Genomic DNA, 18,173 nt, shown 5'->3' on the forward strand with positions numbered 1-18,173 from the left:
TTAAAAATAAAGTAAGATGAGTGTACAAAATGTATAACGATTGTTATAATTTTGACCCAATTTTTGACTCCTTAAAAACTATTTTAACCGGCTAAAGACCCATGAAAGAACGGTCCATAAAAAATCCAATCATTTGAGGCGGCTAGCGTCGCTTTGCGACTTTTAATGTCGAATGAGATAGAGTTTGAAAATATAGAGACAGACAGACAGACAAACAGAGCCATTTATATATTAGATGATAAATGAGTAAGAAATGCAAGTTGCATGCATAAGAAAATGTTTTATTGAATTGTTTGATTCTGGCTTGTTCGAATTGTTTACATTAATCCATTTTAGAACAGGTACTCACACAAATGACCCATAATAAAAAAAGCTACGATCGAGCCGACAGGATATGAAACTGAGTTTTCAATTGATGCACATATCTGCTTTACCACTATCAACCGCACCTCATTATATAATGGTTACCCATTTGTTATAAGTGAAAATAAGTGTAAAAATACTTCCACCAATTTCATAGAGATAATGATGCTTTCTTTTACTGTTATCAACCAAACAAGATTCAGGGCTGAATATTTGCTACAAAAAAAACAAAAAAACAAAACAAAAAAAAACTATGAAATATTTAAAATAAAAGTTAAACTGTTCAAATATACAGGGTGTCCAAAAAGTCACTAAAAAGGTTGAAAATCTGAAATTTATTATATTTATTTTTCTTTCTATTTCAGATATTTTAAAGTTTTGGGAATTAATTATGGATAAGTATAACATTGAACAACGTACACAAGTGGTGAAATTGTATTACTAAAACGAGAGACGATAGAGCTTCTCAGGCAATGCTTTGGAGACGACTATATCTCGCTATCGCAATGTCAAATGGCTACCACGTTCCTTAGACTTGACGAGCCCCGACTTTTTCTTGTTGGGATATCGTAAAGAAAGAGTCTATGTTAATAAGCCCCAAATCCTGCAAGAATTGAAGTCAAACATCAGGAACGAAATAAGGGAGTTAAATCGCAATTCAGAGATTCTGCAATCCGTCATGAATAATGTTTTGGAAAGAGCACAAAAATGGGAAACATTTAAAATACATTATTTTTCATTAATAAAGATTATTTAAATTTTGCATTTAATTTTTAAATTTCCCAATGTCTTAGATTGTGCTAAAATTACAGAAAGATATAAAAAAATAAAGAATCTATTTAAATTCAAAACCCTCAGTGACTTTTTGGACAGCCTGTGTTTTGAATAAATTTACAGAAGTCACATTTATATGTAGATTCATGACGTCAATGTTATCTCGTTTGTAATCAAGCAGATTTGTAAAGAAACAGGTTTGAACTGCATAAATAACTAGCGATTGAATGGAGTTTTGAGTATTGCTTTTGAAAAATCACAAAATGTAAATTTCACAATTGCCAACTTGAACTTAGCTACAAAACTTTTGTAGAATCATTTCATAATTTTTTTATAAACTAATGATCAACCAGTTAACAACACTAAAAGCCACTCAAGAATAAAGGCTATAGAAATTTTCAATTGGATGATGAAGCTGTCCTCTGAAAAGATTAAGAATTATTATTAATTCACAGGACGACATCAGATTTAAAAACGACCGTGTAGTCTATACTACAATTCTGCAATGGTGAGGGAAACAAAATCAAATAATCCCAAAATGTGTACCGGAACGATCTGCTAGTCAATTTTACCTAAACCAGGAGTAGCTACAAAAACCTATCATAGAAGTAGAATCAGCCATGATTGAATGCTATTATTAATATAAAAATATATTATGTTCTTATGAACGTGATTGAGCCGAGCCTAACGAAGCTTAGTATTCATCTTGTTCGTAAAGTCTCGAAATCACTTGATTAAAAGTAATAAAAAAAGAAAAGTGCTGTAATTTATACTTACTCCTGATGTGTCTATGTAAGGGTTGATTTGTTTAACTGTGACAACTTGGGCCAGCATCCGGCACAACCAGCCCGGATCGATAAAGTAGAGATCTTTTAGTTGGTTTGAGGCTTCATCAAAATGGCGAAGTATGCCAGTCTCGTCCAAAAAGCGGATCGCCTGAAAGCAATAGAAGTTACCAAAAAATAAGCAACAAAATATTTTTTTTTCTTCAAACCTCCAAATAATATTTTCTTCTTTTTGTTTTTGCCTGAATTGTTGAAATGAAGAATCACCATTATTATTCATGCACTCTGACTTGTGTTTGGATTGGTTCATAGGAAAAGTTATGAATGATTTAAACAGTTTTCTCTAAGTACAGAACGATAAATAACCGTGGCTGGAAACTTCATTGAGTTGCGCCCTCAGCATTGAACCATCCGGATTTTCATTTTGAGGGTGCTGGCAATGGTCCTGTTGTCATAACTCGTATCGGTAGAGAGCATAAGTTGTACAGTGGTGCATCTCTGATCTTGCTCGACGAACATCGAGTCACTTTCAGACATGATAGAAAGCTCTATTCGCTCTTGGGATTTGTACACAACTGGTCAACTAGTAGACAATCTACAACAAAATAAAAAAAAGAAAACCGATTTACATCAAACGGAAATGGAATAATATCTTTTCAAGGGCGATAATTTTATCGTTCATTCATTCAATCTATGTGCTTAGCGATAAAAGGCTATTTTAAACTAAAGCATTGAACCTCTGTAATGGGGGGGGGTCACCTCAAACACACAAAAAAAGGATTATAATTTCAGAAAATATCTCTACTCCCGTTGCGCCTACTCTTCTGCCCGATCTGGAATCGCTCAGCACCGTGAAATGAAGCTCGTTTTGTAGTTTCCAGCTTCACGCGCACACGAGATTTTGCGAGAACGCACGTAATAAAATGCTGGCCGCCATCTTTGTTTTTCCTTTTCTCGGCCTGAACTCACTCGCTGAGCACCCACGGTAAGACTTGTTTTTTCTTAGCTTCTAACCACAAGCATGATCAAGTAAAAGTCTATTTCAAACTTTAGCTTAGCAGATCAACGAAAATGCCATTAAAATCTTTGGCTTGAAATGTTATTCACAATCTAAATATGATCGACTAACGAAAACGTAATTTCATAAACAAATTATTACTTAATTGAAAAAGTATGAGTGTATTACTTTTCCCAATTAATATAGGGTGGAACGATTAAATTGTTGCCCTAGAAAAGACGACGTGATTCCATTTCCGTTTATTGATATGTCATACGATGTAGACAAAAGTGGATGACTAAATATATTGTCGAAATAAATCTTCATACCTCATTAAATTCTGCGGTGGTCATAGTCAATTGATTTGTCTTTAATAAAGCCATCATTTCTTGTCGTGTTAGAACGGGGTATTCATTTTTCAGAGAAGCAGCTTTACTGGAAACCAATTTGGCCAATTTCTGTAAAATTCAAAGGAGGATTTTATTTTATTTTAATTTTAGATTATGATTGATTCTTATTTGCTGGTGACTGAAATAAATATTCTTTTCAATAAAAAAAATATGTACAATGTAAACCACATAGAAATAAAAAAATAAAATCCTCTTCATCTCGTTCATACAACATAACACTCCTTATTTCCTTTTTTCATCCTCCGTCATATTTCCCACTTTCCTCACTTCATCTTACACCAACTATCTTCAAATGCAAGTGTTACATGATAAGGGCTGTCCCCTTTTCATGTAATTATAAAAATAGAGAGAGTAGTTAAAATGAAAATAAAGTGAGAGAAAGCAGAAATCGAACCCTGGACATAAGTTTTAAAGAACAATAGGTTTAAATGGAATGTCCAGTAAATTGTTAATTCTGATGAAATAATTAATAAACTATTCAATTGTTAGAAAGAATGTGGATAATAAGATATGGGTTAAATAAATTAGATATGTAGGTTGAATTCCTTTGTAAAAACATCAAAGAAAAAATAGGTTATTGGGAAATCATAATGTTCGGGAAACGTGCAAAGTCGCGCACGTTGGTGACACGTGAATTTTGCTCACGAGGCCAGACATGCATGGATTTCTTAATATCGGAAGTGAGAGTTAGTTAGTTGGTTGGTCAGTTAGACAGTCAGTGAGAAACTCAGAGAGGGTCTGGGAATTCGAACGTCTAGGAAGCGAGACGTCACTTTGAAACTAAAATGTGAAGCTTTGGATTCTTGATGAGAAAACCACGGCTGGTCGTGAAGAAATAAATCCATCATGTATTTTTGATAAAGCTCGTCCTTGTGTTTGTGATTCTTACAAAAAAGGTAAAGTGAATTGTTATTATATGTCTGTGTTATAAAATGTCGTGACATACACATCTCATATCCACAATGTGAATCTACATCTCATATCTACACTAAGACTGTCTGAACACTATCTCCTCACCAAAGAGCTTATTCTCCTTCTTCAACACAAATAAGTAATGAACATTTAATATATATGAAACATCATAACATGAACAATCTCTCGCACAACATCCCTCTTATTAAGACTGTCTCTTCATCCCTCCTAAGACTCTTACACTTCTTAACATGTAAACAAAAGAACATTCATCATCATAAGTATAATTAGAGACTCGTCAAAATATAACATATACAAATTTGGTGCCGTGACCAGGATCCTCTCATGAAAGGGTGAGTTATATAAAAAAAAAAAGAAACTGGCGTTACCACGAAAAAAAAAACACAACGTTTACTAGACAATCACATAATGTGAAAAAGAAAAAGAAATTCAAAACGAAATAAAACAATAATTAAAAAAAAAAGAGAGAACATGCACACATACGCAGTATTGAAAAATATAAGAAAAAAATGAACGCACAAAAGAACAAAAGATATAAGAAATATTAAAAAAAGAAAAGAAAAGGCCGATATGCCGTAAAAGAAATCCGCAGTAATGAATAAATAGTAGTAAACACAAGTCACCGTGCATAATTTATTGAAATTAATTCTTTTGTTTATGTAAGCACATACACACAACAAAATAAATGTGTCAAAAATGTTTTGCGGGTTAAAGCAGTTGTTTAAAAATCAAGTGTCAATCATAGTAACAATATGTGTGTCATAGTCCGATGTACTTTTAAAAACTTGTGTTATTAAAAAAAAGAAAAAAGAAATAAATAAAATAAAATACACTATAGAAAAAAGAAAGATGCAGAATGAAATCAAATTTATGCACTGTGATAATTTTCGGGTTTTTTTAGTATGATTTAATTGTTCTGGTCTTTGAAAAAGGGACAAATTTTTGTTTTGTGTCAACGGACTTTTGAAATGTATAATGTAACGAATTTTTATTATTTTTTTGTGTTTTGTTGCAAAATGTTTAAATGTATTAAGGTATTTTCTTTTGAAAATGTGTTTTAAATAATATTGTAAATTTATACTTAATGTAAATGTTATTGATTTTCACAGCAAGAATTCAAAGTTATCAGTAAATATACATTAGATTTAAACAGTCTAGGAGAAAATAAAACTAGTTAAGACGTATGGTTGGCTTACAGATTCAGTTAGAATTTTAGAAGGGGGACAAGAATTAAAATTACGTAAACGGGTATTTGGAGAGTTTTTAGATGTGATAAGCCGTAAGAAAGATGTTTTTTTTAGCAATTGTTTTTTGTTGTTTTTTTTAGAGATCCTATAATTTTTCTCCAAGAAAAGTGACTTGGTAGGGATTGATAAGCACAAGATGTGCCCCTATTCGAAAAATTTGGGAACCTGGTTAATTAAGTGCTTAAAATAAGCTGGTTGCACGTAACGACTCCAAGCAAGTGGTAAGACTTGGCTTAATTAATAAACAGGTGTTGGAAAGAATACGAAAATTCTTAAGGGGACCAGTAAACCGATGATAGGTAGTCCCGAGGCAATCACATATAGCTTAATGAAGTAAGAGACAGGCAAAAATATGCCGTAGATTACGTAAGAAAGATATAACCTTGTATTTTTTTTAGAGACGCATGAATGTGGGATATATTTGCTGGATCTTGGAAGTTTTGGTGAGAGAAAAGAAAAATCACAAAAAAATCGGGCAATTAGATAGAATTTAGTGCGCAATTAAGGTGTTGGGCACAGAAAAGTGTTAGTTAGTTAGGGGTGATATTTCTAAATCCTCGTCGAAGTTTCAAGAATCCAAGCAAGGTAATCCGAGTGAATCCGGATGAGAGAAAAAAAGGTATATCTTAAACTTCTGAAGCCAACCACAAAGATTTAAGTATATGAGCTTTGGTATGTCCCGTATAAGATAGTTATAGAATAAAAAAAACAAAGCCATACTTGATAAGACTAACCATGCGGAAAGAGAGATCAGGACACTTTTGGGGACAAAGGGAGTCGTCCATTTCGAGGGAAGTGGAAAACCTCTAGTCTGCGGCATATGGGTGGCTGGAAAATAGCTGATGAGAATCATAGGTAAAGACCCTACACCCCCCCCCAAAAAAAAAAAGTAAATGCCAAGAAGATCAGAAAGGTTCTGATCTTATAAAAATAAATAATTGTGAAGTCGGCCGTGGAGGGCTGACTGAAAGAGATTTTTTTTTGTTGTTTTTTTAGGCTGATCTTTCTAGCCGTGTGGTTGTGTAGATGTAAAAATAAAAAATGTACTAAATTTAAAAATGCATACATTTTTTTTTTGTGAAATATGGAAGGGAGGGATGTTACATAATAAGGGCTGTCCCCTTTTCATGTAATTATAAAAATAGAGAGATTAGTTAAAATGAAAATAAAGTGAGAGAAAGCAGAAATCGAACCCTGGACATAAGTTTTAAAGAACAATAGGTTTAAATGGAATGTCCAGCAAATTGTTAATTCTGATGAAATAATTAATAAACTATTCAATTGTTAGAAAGAATGCAGATAATAAAATATGGGTTAAATAAATTAGATATGTAGATTAAATTCCTTTGTAAAAACATCAAAGAAAAAATAGGTTATTGGGAAATCATAATGTTCGGGAAACGTGCAAAGTCGCGCACGTTGGTGACATGTGAATTTTGCTCACGAGGCCGGACATGCATGGATTTCTCAATATCGGAAGTGAGAGTTAGTTAGTTGGTTGGTCAGTTAGACAGTCAGTGAGAAACTCAGAGAGGGTCTGGGAATTTGAACGTCTAGAAGCGAGACGTCACTTTGAAACTAAAATGTGAAGCTTTGAATTCTTGATGATGAATACCACGGCCGGTCGTGAAGAAATAAATCCATCATGTATTTTTGATAAAGCTCGTCCTTGTGTTTGTGATTCTTACAAAAAAGGTAAAGTGAATTGTTATTATATGTTTGTGTTATAAAATGTCGTGACATACACATCTCATATCCACAATGTGAATCTACATCTCATATCTACACTAAGACTGTCTGAACACTATCTCCTCACCAAAGAGCTTATTCTCCTTCTTCAACACAAATAAGTAATGAACATTTAATATATATGAAACATCATAACATGAACAATCTCTCGCACAACATCCCTCTTATTAAGACTGTCTCTTCATCCCTCCTAAGACTCTTACACTTCTTAACATGTAAACAAAAGAACATTCATCATCATAAGTATAATTAGAGACTCGTCAAAATATAACACAAGGTCCAACCCACTACTAATCTCACTTCTCTCGTACTCCGTGTTCTTTCACTTTCTTTCAATTTACCGCCCATCTTATAAGTTTACCTCTCTCCCACTACCATTTCCAATTTTTTGTATTTTGAATCTGATTGTTCAATAAATGCCCATACTTTACAAAGTTTCTTAAATAAAACGAAATACCGATCAAAAGTATGATATTGTATTATTTTTCTCATTCTATTTAGTTCGTTTCTTTGCCCAGCCAGTTCCTCTCTTTTGACACACACACACACACACACACACACGTGCAGATACAACTTAAGGAATGAGTCAGCATAAGGGAATTAACTTCGTGAAAAAACTAAATTTTAGATATTCATTCCAGGCAATGCTGATCAAGAATATACTAACTTTGTGGGTCTTTGTTTTGTAGTTTTAGACTTTTAGCTGGACATATACATACACAGACAAGTGCCCTTTCTTTAATAGATTATTAGGAGCAGTAAAGATAGTGTTTCGTTTTAGGTTACCATTTATTAAGGAAATAGAATTCCACTACAGAATAATGAATAATACTGATTTGGTAAACTTTTGTCTGTTATGGCATGCAAAACGTTTAAAGATTTACTTTAGTGAATAAGATGAAGAGTAAGGCTGTAAGACCCTCAATCATTGCTGCCGAAATGTTGAAGGATGCAGGTGGAACAAGCATTGAGATGATCACAGACTTGACAAATCAGATCAGAAAAAAAAAAAAAAGAGTTTATCATGAAAAACTGGGAACTTAATACAATTGTGACAAAAGTAGAACACTAAATAGTGGCTTAACACTAATGCACTGTGACGAGCATGCGGGAAATTGTACGTCAATGTCTTAGTCGGGTCGACCTATGATGAAAATGTTGCCAATATAAGAAGATGTAGCTGCGTTTATGATTTCATCTTAGCTGAGGGTGGCATTAATGGCCCGCATTATTAAAGCCCAAAAGGGGCGACATTGAGCCCAAATCCAAGGTGAGTAAGACAATATTGTTGTCAGTTGATCTCCACTGTTTGAAACGGCCAAAGAGATTTGTCAACATGTCCTTGCAAATAGGCTTGGCATAGGTCTAGTTTGGTCCTTGCTGTCAGTATTCCCTTAATTTTTGCAAGCAAATATCTGCATTGGTTGTATACAAGTCCATGTACTCATTTAGCTCCCGATAATCTATAATGGACCGAATTTTCTATTTGTTCTCTTGCACAACAGCTATGATGGGGATTAGACCATTTAAGTTCATCCTCTAGATATGGGATCAGCCAGCCATTATCGATCTACATTTGCATTTCACGATCATATTCCTCACGAATTTGTGCTGGGGCTGAATATTCTGCAAGTCTATTTTTCAATGTAATTGGAGGTTGCTCCCTAGCCCATTTCCACAAGGCGGTCCACTTCAGAGTGTTCTTTTCATACTCTGTGGAGAAATCAGGCTCAGTAATGGTGATGGTAGCAAAAGGTGTTCTGTTGAAATGTGGAAAGTTACCTCATCGGCACTAAACACAGCTAATCCTCCCAGCCGTTTGATGGTGTCCAGCCCAACCAAGTATCCAACTTCAAGTAAGTATCTATCCACAACTAAGACTGTTAATGCTCAGCTTTGCACTAATGTTAACTTGCACAACTCCTATTCCACAGCAGCTAAATGTGCTTCCATCCACTGTGTCAATTTCCTCACCCATTCTTTATAACACAACTTGCAGACTAGTGACTGCATGCATCCAGTATCTACTAGAGCTGTACGTGGTAGTCCATTGATGTGAACAGTTAAAACTGGCAATGCACCATTTACAACAGTTTGGGGGATGAGATTGCTGCTGAATTCTCGTCTCCCTGCTTGTTTTCCCCGGACAAAATCAAGTAATGTGCCCACACTGTTGACATTGATAACATATTTCTTTGGGGTTTGACACCAGCATCTCTGGCTGTCTCACTATCTAGTAGACAATCTCTTTCCCTATGATTGGGTCCATGACAATTATAACATCGCCACTCCAGGAAGTATCCATTTCCTTAGGTGTGCTTTGTGCCGACTGTGCAGCTACTGCAGCCTTCTATGGTGCAGTCGAGTGCAGTCCTTTAAACTTGCATGAGCGCATACCAGCACGGATGACAGATCCATCTGGGAGGATGTTCGCCATAGTTCTTCCGCATGTTCAGGCGAAAATGAGTTTGTTCAAGGGTTATAAAAAGTTAGTCATTTGGAGAGTAACTGCCAAGGTTGCTCTGGTAACGTGTCGAATTCAGAAGTATTTGAGTTCGAATTGACGGAGTTGTTCGGTATTGTGTTATGTCGAATCGACGGAGGAGGTCGGGATCATATAATGTAAAATCAATGGAGGTGTTTGGGTTCAAATTAATGGAGTTGTTCAGGATCATGTCGGATTGACTGACGAAATTGTTTGCAATCCAACTAGAGTGTTTGGACGGAATTGTTCGAGACTTGAGTCGTATATATAACAGTTTGGTTTCAGTTTATTATTCAGTTGACTTGATGGTTGTTGCAATCGTACTGCTGCATGTGATAATTTATATTTTTTTGTCTCTTCCCTCGTGAAGCAACGTGCACCAAGTGCTGAAAATAATTAAGAGAATAACTGAGCAGCAAAAAAGAAGTCAAAGAAGCATAGAGGGAACGTGGTTGTGTTTTATGTTTGGATAAAGTACCAGTGAAACTATATTTACCGAGATAAAGGCAAGTATTTTAATAAGATAAAGAACCTGTATGTTGCTTTTGTGGATCTGGAGAAATCTTAGAGTGCCAAGCAAGATATCAAGTGGGGTTTTCATAAACTAGGAGCGGATTCGGTGAAGGTGATTTAGACAATCTACAGAAATGCTTAAAGTCGTGTTAAAATTTAGTGATAGCTTGAATGTTAAAGTAGGAGTGTATCAAAGTTCTGTAATGAATCGACATGAATGAGTCTGTCATTTGTGTTTTAGAAGCATTGCCCAGAAAGTTTCATGTTGGTTATCGAGAGAAGATGATGCATCTTGATTTAGTGCTTGCCCATGAAATCATGTTAAGTTAAAGCTTTGGAGGAATGCTATGGTGAGTAAATGCCTGAAAATGAATTGTTGGAAATTGTTTGGAGGGTTAATTTCTGTACTCTATAATAAAGACAAACACTTTTCTTTTAGAACAATCATCTTTTTCTGGATAAATGTAAATAAACCGAAAGTCAATTATTGCATTCAAACAAATATATTTAAAGACAAGATACAATAATAGATACTTAGTCGGTATTAAAAAAAAATAATAAAAATAAAAAAAACGGTTGTTTTGGAAGGGTTTTCATTTTCTCAGAAAGGAAGTAGAAGCGAGTTACTCTGGTAGCAGAGCGTAGTTCCTCTTCCTTTTTTTTTTTTTTTTTTTTGTGTGTAAGCAATTAACGTCGTCCAATATTTTTAAAATTTCCCCTCGTTGAAGTTCTTTTTATAAAGACTGATGCCGACATTTTTTAGGTCGCTCTTAAGTGCGCAAAAAAAAAAAAAAAAAAAAAAAGTTATGCAAATTAGAATATTTCCAACATAACCCTAACCCCCATGACGATTGCAATTCAATTAAAGAATTATTTAATTTATTGGAAAAGTTTTATGCATATCGTTTTCTTTATTGGAAAAGTTGAATTTATTTGTTGGTTTATGAATCCTTATTCTAGAAAGGCTAACTTATTTTAAATAAGTATATGATTTTTTTTTCATATAAGTTATTTATATATAATTCAGTACTACTTACTTATTTTAGATAACCAATGGTAGCCTTCATCATTTGATCGAATTTAGCAGTGACTTTACGTTTAGGGCAAGCCTAGATGTTAGTTCCGTGTTGAACAGGCCTCTTCTTTAATACTACTACCATTTTTTTTTTTTACTATTGAGATGCTTTATCGTTAAGTTCTTCACTAAAATTATTCTCGATAGCCTTATTGGTAGATATTTCCATTTGAGGATTACCTTGCTTGAGGTCAGGGTATTTCTATTTATTTTGGCAAATATTCCTACCTTGTTCTCTTTAATGGATTTTTATTTTTTTATAAATTGGTTTATAAACTCCGTTCCTGCCTGTTTCAGAATTATTGAGTTCATTTAAGTACTAGCAATGGGTTCCCGGCTGTTTGGAGGTGTATGCTGAGCGAAAAAAACAAAAAACAAAAAAAAACGGTAAATTCTTTTAACTTTGACCCCTATTATGGCCCCTTAATATTTATTGTTTAGGGCCCAAATAAAGTTATTAAGTTAGATTCATGTCCAAGGAACCTATATCTAAAATTTCACGCGTTTAGACCCAAAATTGTAGGAGGAATTTGGTAGAGTTCTCAAAGGTCAAATCGTTGAACTTTGACCCCTTAATCGCCAAATTTCTGTCCGAAAACCAATCACATCGATTTTCCTAAATCTCAGTACCCTGTATATCAAATTTAGAATCTTTAGGCTTAAAATTGACAGAGTTATTGAGTAGGGAAATGTACACAGACACACAGAGACACTTTCACTTTTATATATATATAGATATTGCAACAATAGTGTGTTGAAACATTTATTTAGTATACTGCGATGGCATTTATTTAGCCTGTTGAAACATTTATTTATCCCTTCTTTGGATAGAAAATTCCATTAAAGTTAAATTAGAGACTAAAGAGGGGATATTTGTATTACTTTTGTTTTGATTGAAATAATAAGGGGAATTCCCAGAAGATAAAGCTTTAGAAGTAAGTGACGTTGCAACAAGTTGCCTCGTTGCGACCCAGATATCTCCGAGGTCTGGTAGACTGAGATGTGCTAAATCTGTCAAAGAGTTGAACAACCCTATGCGGCATACGACCGCTTTTAAAAGAAAAAAAAAAAAGGGAGGTGTTAACGTGATTTCATCACGTGAACACCTCAGTCATGCATTCATCCATGCATGTCAACAAACTTAATTTAAGGTGAACTAAAGAAGGCTACACTTTCCTCCGATCATTCCAGCCGCCATGGCAGGTAGGTAGTTATTTTCTACACATTCCCTTCTCAAAAATAAAAGAAAAAATATTTTTACTTTATTTTTTTTTTGTAATTACATCCAGGCTAGATCCAAATCCGCTCATCACCTTCATTAGACAGTTCAACACAAGGAAGATCAGAATGGGAGGACGGCAAATTCTCCATAAAGACATTCCACTCGAGGCGGTTTGAACAATAACAATTTTCTTCCATCGGTGGAGACTAACTCATGCTAACACAAGCAAAATGAAGCCAGTTATCACACCTATCACAGCAAATCATAGCATTACCATCGTCAGGTAAACCGCAAACCGGGCAACTCTCAATAAATTCCTCTTCCACAGGGTTATCTTCATATGTAATAGCTGGGGAGATGTCTTCCTCAGCGTCACATTCTGCACAGGCCAAATCAACTACGGCCATTAACTGTTTAAACTGGCGGTGCCTCTTTCCCACAAAGGAGACCACATCTAGAGCCACATCTTCCAACAAGTTCGGGTCACAATGTAGATGGTCTAAAACTTCTGAAAAATATGATCTCTGGCTACGAGAATCTAAGAGACAGGTTAGTGAAACCGAGTAACTTTCCCTTCTAATGGGCTATTCCAGCATTGGCGCTCACATTAACGTTAATTCTCGATTCATGTGGTTTTAGTTCCGGGCACAACACTGACAGACGTCCACGAGCATGGCAAAAATTGCAGTGAGCTCTCAAACCCTTGCCATTTAGATAAGCTCTACTATGGTTACTGGCATCTGAACAACTCTGACACAAACTTAGTTGTTTACATTGCTTGAGCCGTTCTCCATATGATGGATAGGCCTTACAGTTAACACTGGAAGTGGGGACTACCCTCAAGATCGAAATCAACAGGAAATCTCTGTGGTCTCTCCCAGATTGTTCCCATTCCATGAAGAATTTGTCCTAGAACGGAAATGAGAGGCATTAGTTCGATGTGCAGGCTCGGGTCTCACTAAAAGTAGGGCCTTTATCACATCGCTAGTATGGTGAAATATGCAATCCAGACAAGGATAAGGTGAGTTTGATCCTCTAATCAGCTCAGCCCTGACCTCACATGGAATCTTTGCAAAGAGAATGTGAGCCCCCAAGGCACCACTGCCTGAATCCTCCACTAGGAAATCATATCCGTAATCAGCGTCTAGTTTTCTGAGCTCATACTGCACCTGGGCCAGACATTCCTTCAAATGTTCATAGTTTTTATCCATCTCGGGTTGGTCTTGGATAATTTTCTCCAAAAATTTCCTCACGGATGGCATTCTTGTCTCCGTATTCTGCCTTGAGAATATCAATAGCTATGTTGTAATTGCACTCGTTCTCAGAAAGATGTGGTGGAACGGCCGTCCTGACACATGTTTTTAAACATATTAACCTTTCTTTATTGGTATTGAGTCCTGATGCGCAAAACTTGAATTTCTCTAAAAAGTCCCCCCCGGCAAACTTGTTGTCACAGTTGAAACTGTCAAACGTGGGACAAGAGATCTTTGGTTTTGCCAGCTCATATCCCACCTGACTAGGGTTTTGCAAAGTTGGTGGAGGGGTAGATGTCAAAGGAATGGTAAATTCAGCCAAAGGAAGAAAGTTCCTCATGCCTCTTAATGCTGTGTACGCCGGTCTTATAGGAGAAGATGTCATCAATCAGATCACTCACTTCTTCACGTCGAGCCAATCTCTTTATCTACTTGTTTCAACTCCTCCAGCCATAAGTTGATATCCTGATTATGCAGTTCTAGAACTTCTGCTTCAAGGGGCTTCAACGCCTCTAGTCTTTCCAGTGTGCGATCGATTAATGATCGTGTCACTCTTCTATTGTCCATCATAGATGCAAGCTGGAAAGACTCCATTCCAGTAAGGAATTCAATCTGGGTTGAAATGAAAGAAATCTTGTTGCAAGGTGATCGAAATAATATGTCGAATTCCCAGAAGATGAAGCTTAGAAGAAAGTGACGTTGCAACAAGTAGCTTTGTTGCGACCTAGATATCTCCGAGGTCTGGTAGACTGAAATGCACTAAACCTGTCAAAGAGTTGAGCAACCCTATGTGCCATACGGCCGCTTTTAAAAGAAAAAATGGGGAAGTTGTTCACGTGATGAAATCACGTGAACACGTCATACATGCATGTCAACAAACTTAATATAAGGTGAACTAAGGGCTACCGTTTCCTCTCATCATCCCAGCCGCTGTGGCAGGTGGGTAGTTATTTTCTACAGTTATGAGACATTTTTCATGAGGACATAAACTTGTACATTACTAATAATTAGGCCTATGACAAGAGAATATACTTATTGTTTTGACTCTTTAGTATATATCCGACACAGACACAGTTAATCATCCGAGAAAAAAAAAAAAAAAAAGAATTTTCCTGTCCTTTTCTCTCTTACCTTCCCTCTCTATCCTGCTGTAACCAAGTATGTTCCACAAATCCCAAAACCTCAACATAAAATATCTCCATAAAAAAAAACTTGAATAAACCTAGAACCCCATCTTCCAATGTAGACCCCTTCTACCATGTCTCCTTCTCCAACATCAGGGGTCTACGTTCCAACCTTCCAGAGGTTGAAAACCAATTATAGGAGACGAAACCGGACATATTCTTTCTAAGCGAAACTGGAATAGGGCCGACCACTTCCCTAGATGAGTTCATAATTAACGGATACTCCAACTTAACATCTAAATCTGACCCCCAAGACCGCCGTGGGCATGGAATATGTGCCTACATTAAAGATGGCTTCCCATGTGGCAGGGATATCTCTAGAGAAGATCCTAACTTACCTTATATGTGTTTCCGGGTTGCACTTGCTTACACCACTGCATTTATATTTGCCCTCTATCGGCCCCATAACAGTGGAGTTACTATCTTTAAGAGTATATTTGAGAAAATAGACCACATCCTGTCTATACATCCCTCAGCTAACATTCACATCCGTGGTGACTTCAACATCCATAACATGGAATGGCTGACCCACTCAAATAAGATAGACGATGAGGGGAGGTTCTGTCATGATTTTGTCATTGCTTATGACCTCACAGATTATTTGCGAGCCCACCCGTGTGCCTGATACCACAGGTCAGTATGCAAGCCTTCTAGACCTTTTTCTCTCCACTTCCCCTGAGCTATGTTCATGTTCCGTTCTTTCTCCTCTAGGATCCTCCGACCACTCCATCGTATCAATTAAGATAAAAATGAAATGTAATAAGTCCCCAGACGTACCTCTCCACTGTACTGTATACCGATACTCCATGGCTGACTGGGATAGCTTCCATACATTCATATCTGATCTACCTCTGCATTCCATGTTTAAAAAGGATGTGTCCTCTATAGTATCAGACCTGACCGAATGGCTAATTGTAGGCATAGACCGATCCATACCATCTAAAATATTCCAACAAAACCTAACAGCCAGCCATGGTTTTCCCCAGAATGTGATGCTGCCATCACGCACAGAAATGACTTTTTCCATAGCTACCAACGTAATAGATGCACTCAAACTAAAGCTGCTTTCCGTGCATGAGGTCGCCAAGCTAATCAAGAACCTTGATTCCAGTAAAGCAACTGGCCCTGACGGCATCCCAATTATAGTGTTAAAAAAGCTTCAACCAGAACTCGCTCCCATATTTACGAAACTGTTTAAGTGTTGCCTTAAAGAGAAGTGCTTTCCAACACCCTGGAAAACCTCATCAGTATGCCCTGTATTTAAGAATTCAGGTGATAAGTCATCTCCCTTTCAGTACAGACCAATAAGTCTCCTGTGTGTCATGAGTAAGTTGCTGGAATCCATATTAAATAGAGAAATAGTCAAACACCTCAGCAGAAATAACCTTCTTAGTGACACGCAATATGGTTTCCGTTTTGCTAGATCTACCACAGATGTGCTAATGGTTATATCTCATAGGATTAGTGAATCTCTTGACAAAGGCTTCCTTTCTAGGGCAATTGCTCTTGACATATCAAAGGCCTTCGACAAGGTATGGCATAAGCGCCTACTTCACAAGATCTCCAGCTACGGTATAACTGGAAATATTCTCTCTATCATTAAAGCATTTCTCTCTGATAGGCTCATAAGAGTAGTGGTAGATGGACAAAAATCAGAGGCCTGCAGTATTAATGCTGGAGTCCCTCAAGGCTCCATCCTGAGCCCAACTCTCTTCCTGATCTCCCTAAACACATACTTAAATCATTTGTAGACACCTATGCTGATGACACAACCATCTACGGCAACACATCAAAGGCTGTAAATGACAGTTCTCTCTGATTCTCTCTCCTCTGATCTCGAGCGCGTGGGTCAGTGGGGGAAGACGTGGCTGGTTACCTATAATGCCTCTAAAACCAAGCTCCTATCTTTACATCATCAACGCTCTGATCCCCATCTGGCATCAATTGAAATGGATGGCTCTCGTCTAGGAGAAGCCCCATGTTTTGACAAGCTTCTGGGTTTGACCTTTACTCCTGATCTGAAATGGAACACATACATCAAGTCTGTTGCCAAGGTCGCTGGAAAGATGGTGGGATCCTTCTACCACTCCAGAAGATATCTCACTACTGATGCAATTCTCTATCTATATAAAATCCAAGTACGCCCAAGGATGGAATACTTCTGCCATATCTGGGCAGGAGCTACTAAAAATAGCCTATCCTGCCTTGACAGAGTACAAAATAGACTTTGTGGCTTAGTGGGGATGCCCTTTTCTTTTCCCTGCAACCTCTCTCCCACAGAAGAGACGTTGCGAGCCTATCTTTGTTTTATCGTTATTTCCATGGCAGGTGCTCGTCTGGACTCCAATCTCTAGTCCCCCGCTCACCAATCTTTTATGAAAAACACCCGTCTAGCTGAAACCACTGTCAAATTTTCCCCACTCTTTATCTGTGCCTAAATCAAAACAGATTCCATGAACAGAGCTTCTTTCTTAGAATTGCACGCCTGTGGAACTCTGTTCCGTCTGCCTGCTTCCCACCTGACTACAACCTGGACGTCTTCAAGTCCAACGTAAACAAATTCCTGATGAACCGCCCCCTTAAGTAGACACTTTTATTAAATCCCCAAACTAACGTACTGTACATGCAATAACCCTTATCCCTGAGTGGCTTTCGGGCCTTGATAAGTGGTGATCACCTTAAAAAAAAAATCACTATAAAAAAACATAAGATATGAACGGATACACACTCGAGAGTCAAAACAATGAAAATAATATGCTGTTGTCCTAGCCCTACTAATAAGGAAAATGAATAAATTAAGAGCCGTTTACATGTGAACATGTTTAGAAGTAAAAATTGATTTAAATTGCTTTGTGTTGGTTGGTTGTTTTACGGCATATCAATACTTTTCCGGTTATTAAATGCTGAATCCAGCGATTTTTAAACTTTTTTAATAGAAAATATTTTTTTTGTTCAAGTCTGCTTCTATTTAACCCATAGGTGAGACCTTAACAGGTACTACTACTCCGGGTCAGAGTAGACCTGGGACCAATGGCAAGTAAGGCGTGGCTCTACCCTCCCCCCAGCCCACAAGCTGGGGCCTCACTATCGGGTATAGTTTAAGGTCATATCCAGGACCTTGCTTTGTGTTGTTAAAAAACAACAACAAAAAAAAAAAAACATGGTCATATCTACTGATTAGGA

General features: G+C 36.7%; 1 protein-coding gene across 1 annotated transcript in view; it reads right to left on the bottom strand.

The window, feature by feature from the left end:
* LOC145276726 (leucine-rich repeat serine/threonine-protein kinase 2-like) overlaps positions 1-18,173 on the bottom strand; it is a 338,716-nt gene that overhangs the window by 122,777 nt on the left and 197,766 nt on the right. Inside the window, exons 42-43 of the mRNA XM_080127947.1 lie at positions 3,249-3,377; positions 1,915-2,073 (exon numbers count right to left, since the gene is read on the bottom strand). Of these exons, the coding sequence (XP_079984073.1) occupies positions 1,915-2,073; positions 3,249-3,377 (288 nt within the window). The remainder of the gene's footprint in view (positions 1-1,914; positions 2,074-3,248; positions 3,378-18,173) is intronic.

This window comes from Euprymna scolopes, chromosome 1, assembly GCF_053919585.1.
Source record: "Euprymna scolopes isolate OS-2025 chromosome 1, ASM5391958v1, whole genome shotgun sequence".
Lineage (NCBI taxonomy): Eukaryota > Metazoa > Mollusca > Cephalopoda > Sepiida > Sepiolidae > Euprymna > Euprymna scolopes.